At 60.9% G+C, this 13,027-nt stretch overlaps 1 protein-coding gene across 1 annotated transcript in view; it reads left to right on the top strand.

Annotated features, from left to right (window-relative positions):
• DCHS1 (dachsous cadherin-related 1) overlaps nt 1-13,027 on the top strand; it is a 62,352-nt gene that overhangs the window by 32,092 nt on the left and 17,233 nt on the right. The window contains exons 4-11 of the mRNA XM_015418978.1: nt 79-267; nt 608-839; nt 1,083-1,319; nt 6,307-7,311; nt 7,440-7,627; nt 7,963-8,059; nt 11,717-11,874; nt 12,116-12,953. Of these exons, the coding sequence (XP_015274464.1) occupies nt 79-267; nt 608-839; nt 1,083-1,319; nt 6,307-7,311; nt 7,440-7,627; nt 7,963-8,059; nt 11,717-11,874; nt 12,116-12,953 (2,944 nt within the window). The remainder of the gene's footprint in view (nt 1-78; nt 268-607; nt 840-1,082; nt 1,320-6,306; nt 7,312-7,439; nt 7,628-7,962; nt 8,060-11,716; nt 11,875-12,115; nt 12,954-13,027) is intronic.

Below are 13,027 nucleotides of genomic sequence, written 5' to 3' on the forward strand. Positions count from 1 at the left end.
GTGGTGGGCTCATCCGTGCGTGTGCAGAGGTGCTCACGGGACTCGGCGGGGTGTGTGCTTCTGCCTCCTTCCCCGCAGGTCACAGCTACAGATGCCGACAGCGGCTCCCTGGGCGCCGTCTCCTACTCGCTGGGCACCGGCCTCAGCAGCTCTGCCCCTTCCGCCTTCCGCCTGGGGGAGAAGACGGGTCAGCTCTGCACCGCGGGGGACCTGGACCGGGACGGAGGCCTCGCCGCCTACGACTTCACGGTCACCGCCGTGGACGGGGTGAGCAGGCTCAGCCGGGGGGGGGGGGACAAAAAAAGGGGGGCGCGGCGGGGGGGGGGGAACGCGGCTCCGGGGAGGGGGGTCCTCCCTGGGCCAAAGGTCCTGGCTGGGGGGTGGGCTTGTGCTTGTGGTCAAGGAGGCCCGCGGCTGGCCCCAGGCTCTCCCCAAGGGGCCTGTTCAGGACCTGGGCGAAGGGCACGGCGGCCTCACACTCCCGGGCTGGGGGGGGTCTTCTGAGCGTGGCTGAGACCCGCCCGCCCTTCCTATGCTGGCCCACCACTGGCAGGCTGCTGCCCCCTAGCTTGGAGTCGAGGGTCTCCTCTCCCCCCACCCCGTCCAGGGCGGGCTCAGCTCTGTGGCATACATCAAGATCTTCCTGGAAGACGTCAACGACAACGCGCCCGCTTTCTACCCGCTGGAATACGCCACCAGCATCAGCACCCAGAGTCAGCTGGGCTCCGCCGTGCTGCGGGTCAGCGCCCACGACAAGGATGAAGGGCTGTTTGGGCGCGTGACATACCAGATTGCCGCTGGCAATACCCCCTCGCTCTTTGCCATCCATCCGGACACTGGTAAGAGGACTGGGAGTGGCCTGGGCAGAGAGGGGCATGCTGGGAAGGAGGCAGAGAGCGGCTGCTGTCCGTGGTTGGCCTCGGCATGGGCCTCCCTCCCTCCCTTCCCTGCCAGGCTCGGCGGGTGGCAGATCCCTTGCCCAGCCTCCCCCTGCGGGAGCCGGTCCCCCTCCCTGCCAGACTCTGCCCACAGCACCCGCATGCCACCCTGGCCGGCCTGTCTGCCTTCCTCTTCCACCGCAGGTGCCGTATCTCTGCTGCGGAGCTTGGCGGGCAAAGCCAACACCTTGGTGCACCTGGAGATTGCAGCCCGGGACGGAGGGGGGCTGGCCGCCCAGCCCAACGCCCGGGTCAACATCAGCATTGTGGCCGGCACCGTCTCACCTCCCGGCTTCGAGCGGGCTCAGTACTACTTCACCGTCCCGGAAGACACCCGGCCGGGCAGCAGTGTTGGCGCCGTCTGTGCCCACAACCCCCCAGGTATCGTGCCAAAGGCGCAGGCCCCCGTCGCCAGGGTCCTGTCATTGCGGGGGCCTTTGAATAAGTCGGGGGGGGGCACTGACGTCACAAACTAAAAAACAAAATTCTTAAAACTCACCTTTGCAGCACTCACACTCTGCCTGCCTCTGCAGGGGGAAGAAGTGGCTGTGGGGAGCCCCTCCAGGTGGCCCAGAGAGCCGGGGGGGGGAGGTGGACCTGGGGGCTGGATGGAAGTCGGGGGGAGGCTTGGCAGGAAGCCGGGGGGGGGCAGGCCCCAAAACGGCCCACGGTAGCCATGGGCCTGGCCAAAGGCATACCTAGTCGGGTCCCAGGTGCGGCTTCCTCTGCTCCAGCCCAGAGCAAAGGGCCAACGTTCCCGGCAGCTGGCCTCGGCATTGTGGGAGGAACGGTGGTGGGGCTCTCAACGAACTCCACGAGACCCACCTGGATTCCCCTCACTCTCGGCCCCCCCACTGGTCCCCTCACCCCCCCCGGGGGGGGCCCTGTGTTCCTCCGTGCCCCTCCTTCCTGCCTGGGAAACCGGATCCGCCTTCCCTTCCCGTTGGGTTCCAGTGACCGAAGCAGAGCCCTGAGCCACGGAGACCACCCCCTCCTCCGTCCCCTTTCTTCTCCCTGCATAGGTCGGCCTGCCCAGGGGGCGCTCCCTCAGGGAAGGGGGCTCGGCCGTGATGTGGGTGGCGGTAGGGTGGCGGTAGGGTCCCTCTGGGCCACCGGCAGGGGGGGGTGGCTCCAGGCTGGGGGACTCCTCAAGATCCGGAGGCCCGGCCAAGGGAGGGCGGGGGCCTCAGTGGGGCACAGTGCCCCACATAGGCTTGCCAAGTCCCCCCGGGGGGCCGGGTAAAACCCTGCCCGAGAGGCCCGCTCCCTGACGCCAGCAAATCGGGCCCCGGAGGGGGGGAACTCCACCCCCTTCCGGCACACCTCCCCAGCGTGATGACGTCACCCAGAGGTGACATGATCACATTGGGGGCGGGACGCTCTATGATTCGAGGGAGTCCGCATGCGGGGAGGGCGGGATATAAATGAAATTAAATAAATAAAATAAATAAATACTCTATGGTTCCCCCTCAAATCCTAGTGGCCCCGCCCCCAACCTGCCAATGCAATGACGTCACTTCTGGGTTAGGGACTCCCAGGACGGCGCGGGACTCCCGCCCGGTAAATAATTTTGGACTTGGCAACCCTAGCCCTGCAGGCCGACCTCCCAAGCAGCCATTTCCTCTGGGGGGGGGGGGGGGGGGACTCATCTCTCAAGTCTGGAGACCGGCTGTGATTCTAGGGGATCCCCAGAGTGGTGGAACTCTTTCCACTAGACAGTCTTTCTGGCACACCCTGGGTAGGCCTGGGCAGAGCGGGAGGACACAGGGGCCTCCTCAGCCTGTGACAGAGCAATAGAGGTCTCTGTGGAACGGATAAAGCCCATAGAACCCCAGAAGAGCCCTGCGAGAAGAGCCAGTCCCTCTGGAGGGCCAGCAACAGGCCATAGAGGCCGAGGCCTTCCCCTGAGAAGAACCTCAGGAGAGCCCTGCTGGGTCAGACCAGGGAGGGTCCCTCCAGTCCAGCCTCCCGTCTCACACAGGGGCCAGCCAGTCCCTCTGGAGGGCCAGCAACGGGGCAGAGAGGCCGAGGCCTTCCCCTGATAAGGACACTAGAAGAGTCCTACTGGGTCAGACCAGAGGGGGTCCCTCCAGACCAGCCTCCCGTCTCACACAGTGGCCAGCCAGTCCCTCTGGAGGGCCAGCAACAGGGCAGAGAGGCCGAGGCCTTCTCCTGAGAAGAACCTCAGAAGAGCCCTGTTGGATCAGACCAGGGAGGGTCCATCTAGTCCAGCCTCCCGTCTCCCACAGGGGCCAGCCAGTCCCTCTGGAGGGCCAGCAACAGGGCAGAGAGGCCGAGGCCTTCTCCTGAGAAGAACCTCAGAAGAGCCCTGTTGGATCAGACCAGGGAGGGTCCATCTAGTCCAGCCTCCCGTCTCCCACAGGGGCCAGCCAGTCCCTCTGGAGGGCCAGCAACAGGGCAGAGAGGCCGAGGCCTTCTCCTGAGAAGAACCTCAGAAGAGCCCTGTTGGATCAGACCAGGGAGGGTCCATCTAGTCCAGCCTCCCGTCTCCCACAGGGGCCAGCCAGTCCCTCTGGAGGGCCAGCAACAGGGCAGAGAGGCCGAGGCCTTCTCCTGAGAAGAACCTCAGAAGAGCCCTGTTGGATCAGACCAGGGAGGGTCCATCTAGTCCAGCCTCCCGTCTCCCACAGGGGCCAGCCAGTCCCTCTGGAGGGCCAGCAACAGGGCAGAGAGGCCGAGGCCTTCTCCTGAGAAGAACCTCAGAAGAGCCCTGTTGGATCAGACCAGGGAGGGTCCATCTAGTCCAGCCTCCCGTCTCCCACAGGGGCCAGCCAGTCCCTCTGGAGGGCCAGCAACAGGGCAGAGAGGCCGAGGCCTTCTCCTGAGAAGAACCTCAGAAGAGCCCTGTTGGATCAGACCAGGGAGGGTCCATCTAGTCCAGCCTCCCGTCTCCCACAGGGGCCAGCCAGTCCCTCTGGAGGGCCAGCAACAGGGCAGAGAGGCCGAGGCCTTCTCCTGAGAAGAACCTCAGAAGAGCCCTGTTGGATCAGACCAGGGAGGGTCCATCTAGTCCAGCCTCCCGTCTCCCACAGGGGCCAGCCAGTCCCTCTGGAGGGCCAGCAACAGGGCAGAGAGGCCGAGGCCTTCTCCTGAGAAGAACCTCAGAAGAGCCCTGTTGGATCAGACCAGGGAGGGTCCATCTAGTCCAGCCTCCCGTCTCCCACAGGGGCCAGCCAGTCCCTCTGGAGGGCCAGCAACAGGGCAGAGAGGCCGAGGCCTTCTCCTGAGAAGAACCTCAGAAGAGCCCTGTTGGATCAGACCAGGGAGGGTCCATCTAGTCCAGCCTCCCGTCTCCCACAGGGGCCAGCCAGTCCCTCTGGAGGGCCAGCAACAGGGCAGAGAGGCCGAGGCCTTCCCCTGAGAAGGACACCAGAAGAGCCCTGCTGGGTCAGACCAGGGAGGGTCCCTCCAGTCCAGCCTCCCGTCTCACACAGCGGCCAAGTGGTTGCCATAGAGACCCAAATTATTGAGCCTTAGAGTCATAGTCCCTCCCCGTTGCTGGTTCTAGCTCTGGGATTCAGAGACCGACAGTCTCTGAATGGGTAAGTTCTCTTTCCACACCATGGAGAAGGAGGGAAACCTCCCTTTATCCACTTTCTCCAGCCCGTGCTCCATTTTATAAACCTCCGTCATGTTTCCCCAGAGCCTCTTTTCTCCAGACCCTCCAGTCTTCCCTGATGGGAATGGTGCTCCAACCCCTTAATCCACACCTGCTGGAAACGGGGAGGTGGTGCACGCGGCTGTACAGCACGGAGGCCTGTTTTAGAGGCAGCCCAGCCAGATCTCGGAAGCTCAGCAGGGTCGGCCCTGGCTAGTATTTGGACGGGTAGCCTCCAAGGGATACCAGAGGCAGGCGACGGCAAGCCACCTCTGCAGGGGTCGTTTCGTAGAAAATGAGCTAGGGGAACTCATTAGCATAACTCATTAGCATATGGCACACCCCCTGACATCCCCGGAAGTGTGTCATAAGGCCACACCCCCTGACATCCCTGGAAGTGTGTCATAAGGCCACACATCCCGCCCCCAACGGTCCCGGCTGCCGGCCTTGCAGCTCCACTGCCGAGCCCCATGAGGGGCCTGGCGGTGGACCTGCAAGGCCGGCGGGAGTGCAAGGAAGCCCCGCGAAGGACCTCCCTGGCCCCAGGCAGGCAGGGGTGGGGAGAGGCAGGGAGGAAGCAACTTACCCTCCCTCTTCTCTTGCCTCCTCCTGGCTGAATGAGGGCCGGAAGCGGGGCGGCCAGAAGCAGGGGGCGGGGCTTTGTCGTGTGCCCCGCCCCCCTGTGCCTCACCCGGGGGAACTGCGATTCCCCGCGATCCCCCCCGAAATGACCTCTGCACCTCTGAAACATCTCTTGCCTTAAAAACAAGTCTAGCTCATCTCCTAGTGGTGCATAACGCTAAAAGGGCTAGAACGTCTGTCTGCCAGACAATCTTTGGATCTCCTGTCTATTCTACACACAGTGGCCATACCATAATTATTAATTATTACTTATTCCTTGGTCACCCAATGGCCCGACCTCCTCCGTGGCTGATTTTCCTGCTCCTGATATATCTGAAGGAATGTTTTTGGCCACCCATTCCGCACATTCTCTTTTTGTCAACCTGCATTTGTTTTGCCAGAACCGGCTTTCTGTCCCCCTTGCTCAGGAGACCTGACACTTTTTAAAAGAGGACTTTTTTGCCTTTTGTGGCTTCCTTGACTAGAGTCACTAACATGTGTGTGAGACAAAATGCTGGAGTGGAGGGACCCTCACTGGTCAGATCCAGCAGGGCTCTTCTGATGTTCTTATGACTTCTTCCTTTTAGACTTGCTGGTACCTCTCTCTGATCTGAAGTATGCATTCTGTTTGGGCCTCGGTTAGTTTAGTGTGGCCGGGAAGAGAAGCAGGGAACTACTATCAGCCATATCCCAAGGAGCCTTCTAAAACTACGGCCGATGGGGCTCATCCTAAGAGGTAGCCGAGCACGGTGGGGCACGAGCACACCGCTCATTCCAGCAGGGGACTTAGGATAGTTGTGGGATTTCCTTCATGGGAGGCGTGCATGAAGAAAGACGGAGCCGGCTGCTGCCGGCCTGATTTTGGTTTCATTTGATCCACCCAGCTCCACTGGCTTACAAGAGCGTCCCCCATATCTAAGGCAGCCCTTACCAACTCGAGATCTAAAACTGTCAAAAGAAAGCCAATAAACCCAAGGGGTCAGCAGCACTAACTCCCAACACGAATGTGGTGTGTCTCGGTGCTCCAGCGGTGAATGCTCCTCCGCTCCAGTCGGCTCTGGGGTCCCCCTCAGGATCCTCGTGCCCCTGCTGGGTGCTCACGCGGGCTGGGCTTGTCTTTGCTTCCAGGCCACTCGGACAGCGTGTTCTACTCCATCTCCTCGGGAGACCCGCACGGCTACTTCTCCATCGACCCAGCCTCAGGAGAGCTGCACACGCGCTTGGCCCTGGACCACGAGGCGCAGGCGGCCGTGTCCCTGGAGGTGCAGGCCCGCAGCGGCTCCCCGCCGGCCTACAGCAGTGCCCGGGTGCAGGTCAGCGTGGCCGACGTGAACGACAACGCCCCCGCCTTCCCAGTCCCGTCTGACTCCGTGCTGCTGCCAGAGGGGGTGGCACCGGGCACGGTCGTCTACACGGTGCACGCGGAGGACCGCGACAGTGGCGCCAACGGGCAGGTGCACTTTGAGCTGGCCCCCGGGGGGCCCGGCGCGTTCACGGTGGAGCCTTTCTCAGGCAAGGTGTGGCTCGTGGGGGCCTTGCAGCGAGAAACGGGCACTCCCTACCGGCTGGTCATTCTGGCGCAGGACGGTGGGGTCCCACGGCTCAGTGCCACGTTCACGCTGCTGGTGCACGTGCAGGCGGAGGATGAGCACGGGCCAGTCTTTGACACGCTCACTTACCGCGTGGAGGTGCGCGAGGGGGTGCCTGTGGGCACGCCTTTCCTGCAAGTGCGCGCGTTGGCACGGGACTCCCAGGCACCCCTCACCTATCACCTGCGTGCCGACGGAGATGCTGCCAGCTTCGGCATAGTGCCGGACACGGGGTGGGTGAACGTGCGCAGCACGCTGGACCGGGAGGTGCAGGAGCTGTACGTGCTGACCGTCCTGGCTGTGGCCGGAGAGGGCGAGGGGCGCCAGACGGGCACCACCACCGTCCGCGTCACCGTCACGGATGAGAACGACAACGGCCCTCGGCTCAGCGAGGAGCGCTACTTCTTCACGGTGGCCGAGAACCAGCCTGCTGGCAGCAGCGTGGGCCGTGTGATGGCCAGCGACCGGGACGCCGGGCAGAACAGCCGCCTCTCCTACCGCCTGGTCCCACACGAGGGCAACTTCTTGATCCACTCGCAGACGGGTGAGAAACCTCAGGTCGGGGGGGGGCTCGTGGGTGCGGGGGGGGGCCCTCTGCCCCAGCTCGGGAGGAAGCCGGCCTCTGCGCAGGCGGCCCTCTTGTCAGCTGAGCTGGACGCGCGTGTTCTGCAGGGGAGCTGAGCTGCAGGCAGGGCCTGGACAGGGAGCAGCAAGCCACCCACCAGCTGCAAGTCCTCGTCCAGGATGGGGGCACCCCGCCACGCAGCGCCACGGGCACCGTCTACATCACTGTCCTGGACGAGAACGACAACGCGCCCACCTTCTTGCACGTGGCCGAGGGCCGTGAGCTGCTTCTGCAGGTTGGGCTGGTCCCGGGCAAGATAGCGGAGGGGCGGGGCGGGGGCCAAGGGAGTGGGTCAGGGCGGGGAGACTCGGTGCCTGTGCGGGAGAAAGGGGACCCCCCCCCGGGCGCCTCTGGAGCGGAGGCCCTGCGCGAGGCTCAAGAGGGGCGTGGAGCGGAGAGAAGGCCTCTGAAGAGGGCTGTGTGGGTGGGGGGGGCACTCTGCGGCTCTTCTTGCCCCCAGTGTCTGGACCGCATGAGGCAAGGTGCCGTCTGAGGAGAAGCTGGGGGCGCTGGAGGGCCTCGGCTGCCCCCCCCTCCTCGGGCTGCTCCCACCGGCTGTCTTTGTGGCAGGTTCTGGAGGAGAAGCCGGCGGGGCTGCTGGTGGCCTCCTTGCAGGCCAAGGACCCCGATGAGGGCGAAAACGGAACCGTCTTCTACTCGCTGGCAGGTAACTGAGCCCCGCCGAGCCCGCATGGGGGGGTGGGGCCCCTGATGAACTCCCCCCAGAGCTTCAGGCGGCTCCTTCTGTTGGCGTATGAAGCGTAGTAATCACACGAACTCCGTTGATAGTGCTGACTATTTATAGTGGATTTATTTACACAGCTTTTTACACAGTTCATACAGGCACTCTCCAACTCCAACTCACTACACAATCCGGCAGAGTGCTCCGCTGCAAGGCATTCACAGAGTGAACACCTCTACAAGTTCTATATAGACTTATATACAGTGTCAGCACCAATCAGTGAACAGTGCTGACTCATGGTTACAGCATACTAGCTGATGCAAGAGAGATGCAATCTCTGCCTGGTGACATGATCACATGATACAACTAGCTGTCACCCAGATCAGAATGATCTCCACCAATTACCTTCATAGGCTGACATCTTGTCTCATACTTGACTGTATGCCGACACCTTCGGCGGTGGGACACGGGAGCTGGTGGCTGGAGCGTTGGACTGCCCGTCCAGGGGGCTCAAATCACCACTCGGGCACGATGCTCTTCTGGGTGGTCAGTGGGTCCAGAAGCCACGCCAGGAGCCAGGAGGCACCCTCTCCTCCTGTGGGCCCTCCGGGCCGAGTGGCTGACCAGGGACAAAAGAGTGCTGAAATGGACAGACTACTAGACTGATCCAGCAGGGCTGCTCTTCTGCTGCTGCTTGTGTGACTGTGTTGTGTATGACAGGCGTGTCTTAATCTACCTCACAAGGTTGTTGTGGGGATAAAACAGAAGAGAGGAATCAAGTGTGAGTCCCTCTGAGGACTGGTGGATGCAACGGTGGGCTGACACAGGGAGTGCGGAATGTTATAAAACTGCAAATCTAATTTTTTTTATGATGATGATGATGATATAAAATCAGTTAAAGCCAAAATTAAAACCTATATATTATAAAAAAACAAGTAATTAAAACATAGGACAGGAAGGAGAGCCCATCTAGGTAGTGCCAAGTGAGATAGATAGATAAGAACATAAGAACATAAGAGACGCCAATGTTGGATCAGGCCAAAGGCCCATCCAGTCCAACACTCTGTGTCACACAGTGGCCAGAAATACCAGTGCGATCAGGAGGTCCAGCAGTGGGGCCAGGACATTAGAAGCCCTCCCCCTGTTGACCCCCCCCCCCCAAGCACCAAGAAGACGGAGCATCACTTGCCCCAGAGCCCCTAGCTATACCCTGTGGCTAATAGCCACTGATGGACCTCTGCTCCATATGCTTATCTAATTCCCTTTTGAAGCCGTCCATGCTTGTAGCACCCACCACTTCCTGTGGCAGTGAATTCCATGTGTTAATCACTCTTTGGGTGAAGAAGTACTTCCTTTTATCCGTTCTAACCCGACCGCTCTGCAGTTTCATGGAGTGCCCACGGGTTCTTGTATTGTGAGAAAGGGAGAAAAGTACCTCTTTCTTTACCTGCTCTTTCCCATGCATAATCTTATAAACCTCGATCATGTCACCCCTCAGTCGTCTTTTCTCCAAGCTAAAGAGCCCTAAGCGCTTTAACCTTTCCTCATAGGGAAAGTGTTCCAACCCTTTTATCATTCGAGTTGCCCTTTTCTGCACTTTTTCCAAAGCTATAATATCCTTTTTAAGGTGTGGTGCCCAGAACTGCACACAGTATTCCAAATGAGGTCTCACCATTGATTTATATAGGGGCATTATTATATTGGCTGATCTGTTTTCAATACCCTTCCTAATAATCCCCAGCATAGCATTGGCCTTCTTTATTGCAGTCACCCACTGTCTCGACATTTTCAGTGAGTTATCCACTACAACTCCAAGATCTCTCTCTTGCTCAGTCTCTGCCAGTTCAGACCCCATCAATGTGTATTTATATTTAGGATTTTTGGCTCCAATGTGCATCACCTTGCACTTGGCCACATTGAACCCCATTTGCCATGTTGACGCCCACTCGCCCATCCTTGACAGATCCCCTTGGAGTGCCTCACAATCCTCACTGGTTTTCACCACCCTGAACAACTTTGTATCATCCGCAAATTTAGCCACTTCACTGCTTACTCCCATCTCCAAATCATTAATGAACAAGTTAAAAAGCAGTGGACCAAGTACTGATCCCTGCGGTACCCCACTGCTTACCACCCTCCACTGAGAAAATTGCCCACCTACACTCACTCTCTGTTTTCTATGAACTAGCCAGTTTTTGATCCATAAAAGGACTTGTCCTTCTATCCCATGATTTTTGAGCTTACTTAGGAGCCTTTGATGAGGAACTTTATCAAAAGCTTTCTGGAAGTCAAGGTAAATAATATCTATTGGATCCCCCTTGTCCACATGTTTGTTCACCCCCTCAAAGAACACTAACAGGTTAGTGAGACAAGATCTTCCCTTACAGAAACCGTGCTGAGTCTGCCTCAATAGGTTTTGTATTTATTACGGCATCGAGTCAGCATAACCATAGCACGTTAGAATACAGAATGTTAAAATACGGACGACTGACCCTGGGGAGGGGAGGGGGCAATTTGGGTGTGGCACCCTAGGAGGCCCTCTCTTTGAGTTGCCACCCGCCTGGCCTGAGGAGGCTGGGAGACCCAAAGCAGGACCTCGGAGGGCACCCGGGGTAGTCCGCTGGGTTCGTGCAGGAGAAGGCCCAACCTGCACAGGGCTTTAAAGGTGTCGACAGGGTCACCTGGAGTTGGGCCCAGGAAGAGACGGGGCGGGGGGAGCCAGTGGCGTAACCTGGCCTCAAGACCCATCCCAGTCAGCCTTCTGGCTCCCCCACGTTGTGTACGGACTGAAAGTTCTGAACGCTTTTCAAGGGCAGCCCTGCGCAGCACACATTGCGGTAGCTGAATCTAGGTGTTTATGTGGGCGCGCACCGCAGTGGCCAGACCCGTCCGCCCAGGAGAGGCTGCAGCTGATGACCTCGTCTCCAGGTGGTCTCGCCCGGTGGTTTCCGGTAGATGCCGAAGGGCAGGAGGGACTAGAGGAAGCCCTGAGGGTCTCCGCGGGCTAGTTCCCCCCGCACCCCCCTCCCCTGAAACTGGCCTTTCAGGCAGACCCGGAACCCCCGCAAAACGGCCCCTCCCAGCCCCCCCCCGCACGGCAACGTTTGCTCAGGCCTTCGCCCCTAGAACGCCACACTCTCCATTGGGGTTGCCCCCCCACACACACACCCCGATGGGGGCGGGGGCGGGTCCCCCCCCCCGATTTCAGGGGCCCCAATCCGCTGCCGACCAACTGGCCGTCGGGGGGGAGCCCTGCCCCCCAAGGAGCCCCCTCTCTCACAATAATGTCACCCAGAGGTGATGTCATCCCGTCGGGCACACTCTAGCATTTGGGCAAAAGCTCTGTGATGACCATAGAGTATTTTGCCCAAATGCTAGAGCATCCCACCCGACGTGCCCGGTGTGATGGGTGACATCATCATCCCACCCACACGCGCCAGAAGACTCCCGGAGTGAGACTGCCCCCCCCACGCCAGCAGCCAGGTAAGACCTGGCAACCCAGTTCTCCATTCTTCTGTCTGATCCTGACAACAGCCCTGTGAGGTAGGTTAGGGTTAGAGAGGGCGTGACCGGTGCAGGATCGCCCCGTGAGTGTCGTGCCCGGGCCTCTTCCTGAGACTGCTTTTCTCCCTCTCCCGGCAGGTGCGTGGGCAGAGCGCTTCTCCCTGCACGTGGCCACGGGGGAGTTGCGCACGGCCACCAGATTGCGCCAGGCAGACTGCGGCGAATACACCTTCACGGCAACGGCAAGTGACCGAGGCCCCAGTCCCCGAAGCACGACGGCAGCCGTGCGCATCCAGGTACCGGCCGTGGCTGGCATTAAGGCCCGGGTGTGTGTGTGTGTCTGGGGGGCAGACCGGCTCCTCCAGTGAGTTAGGGATCCCCAGGCCCCGGCTAAGGGATGTGTGGGGGGGGGGATGGAGCGGTATACGGGTATATTGTCTTGAATTTGTTAATGGGTTAATTGGATCCTGCCTCTGAAGTTCTGTTGAAAGGAAACAATAGCCTGAACAGTCGCGTCCCGTTTCTCGCTTTCCACAGGTGGTGTCCACCGCCCGCATGCTTCCCCGGCCGGACACCACGGTCCTGACTCTCTATCCCATGGAGGGGCTGCAGCCCGGCTCCATCATTGGCTCGGTGGCTTCCCCGGAGCCGCTACCCCACGGGCAGGTGACCTACATGCTGGTGGGAGGCGGGAGCGGAGACAGCGCCTTTGTGGTGGACGCGGCCACAGGGGACATCTACGCGGCCCAAGAGCTGGACTATGAGTCGGGGTCCCGGCACACCCTGCAAGTGAGCGTGGAAGACACGTTGCGCGGCTACCCCAGCCAGCGCCTGGTGCTGGTGGAGATCCACGTGCAGGACAGCAACGACCACGCGCCCACCTGGGCCCAAGACCCCGTGACGGTGGTGGTCTCGGAGAGCGCCCCCTCGGGCACGTCCCTCTTCACCTTCCAGGCCCTGGATGGCGACGGGCCGGGCCCGAATAGCCAGCTGAGCTACAGCCTCCTGCCCCCGGAGGCGGGGCCCTCCCCCTTCCAGCTGGACGCGCGCAGCGGGGAACTGAGCCTGCGCAGCCCGCTGGACCGGGAGACCCAGGCGGCCCACCTGCTGGTGGTGCAGGCCACCGACCAGGCGCGCAACGTCAGCCAGCGCCGCTCAGCTGCCCTCACCGCGCACGTCTTTGTCATGGACGAGAACGACAACGTCCCGGAGTTCCTCTCCCCGGCCGGGGTCGACCTTCCGGAGGACCAGCCCACCGGCTTCCTGGCTCTGCAGGTGCTGGCGCGGGACAGCGACCTGGGAGAGAACGGGCGCGTCAGCTACGCCCTGCGTGCGGGGAACGCGGATGGGAGGTTCCACCTCAACCCGAGCACAGGTGCGTGGGGCGGGGGCAGGTGGGGCGGGGGCGTCACAGGAAGGAGGGTGCCTGTTAAGCGTGGCCAGAACCAT

Source organism: Gekko japonicus, unplaced genomic scaffold, assembly GCF_001447785.1.
Source record: "Gekko japonicus isolate JY-2015 unplaced genomic scaffold, Gekko_japonicus_V1.1 scaffold3134, whole genome shotgun sequence".
Taxonomy (NCBI): Eukaryota; Metazoa; Chordata; class Lepidosauria; order Squamata; family Gekkonidae; genus Gekko; species Gekko japonicus.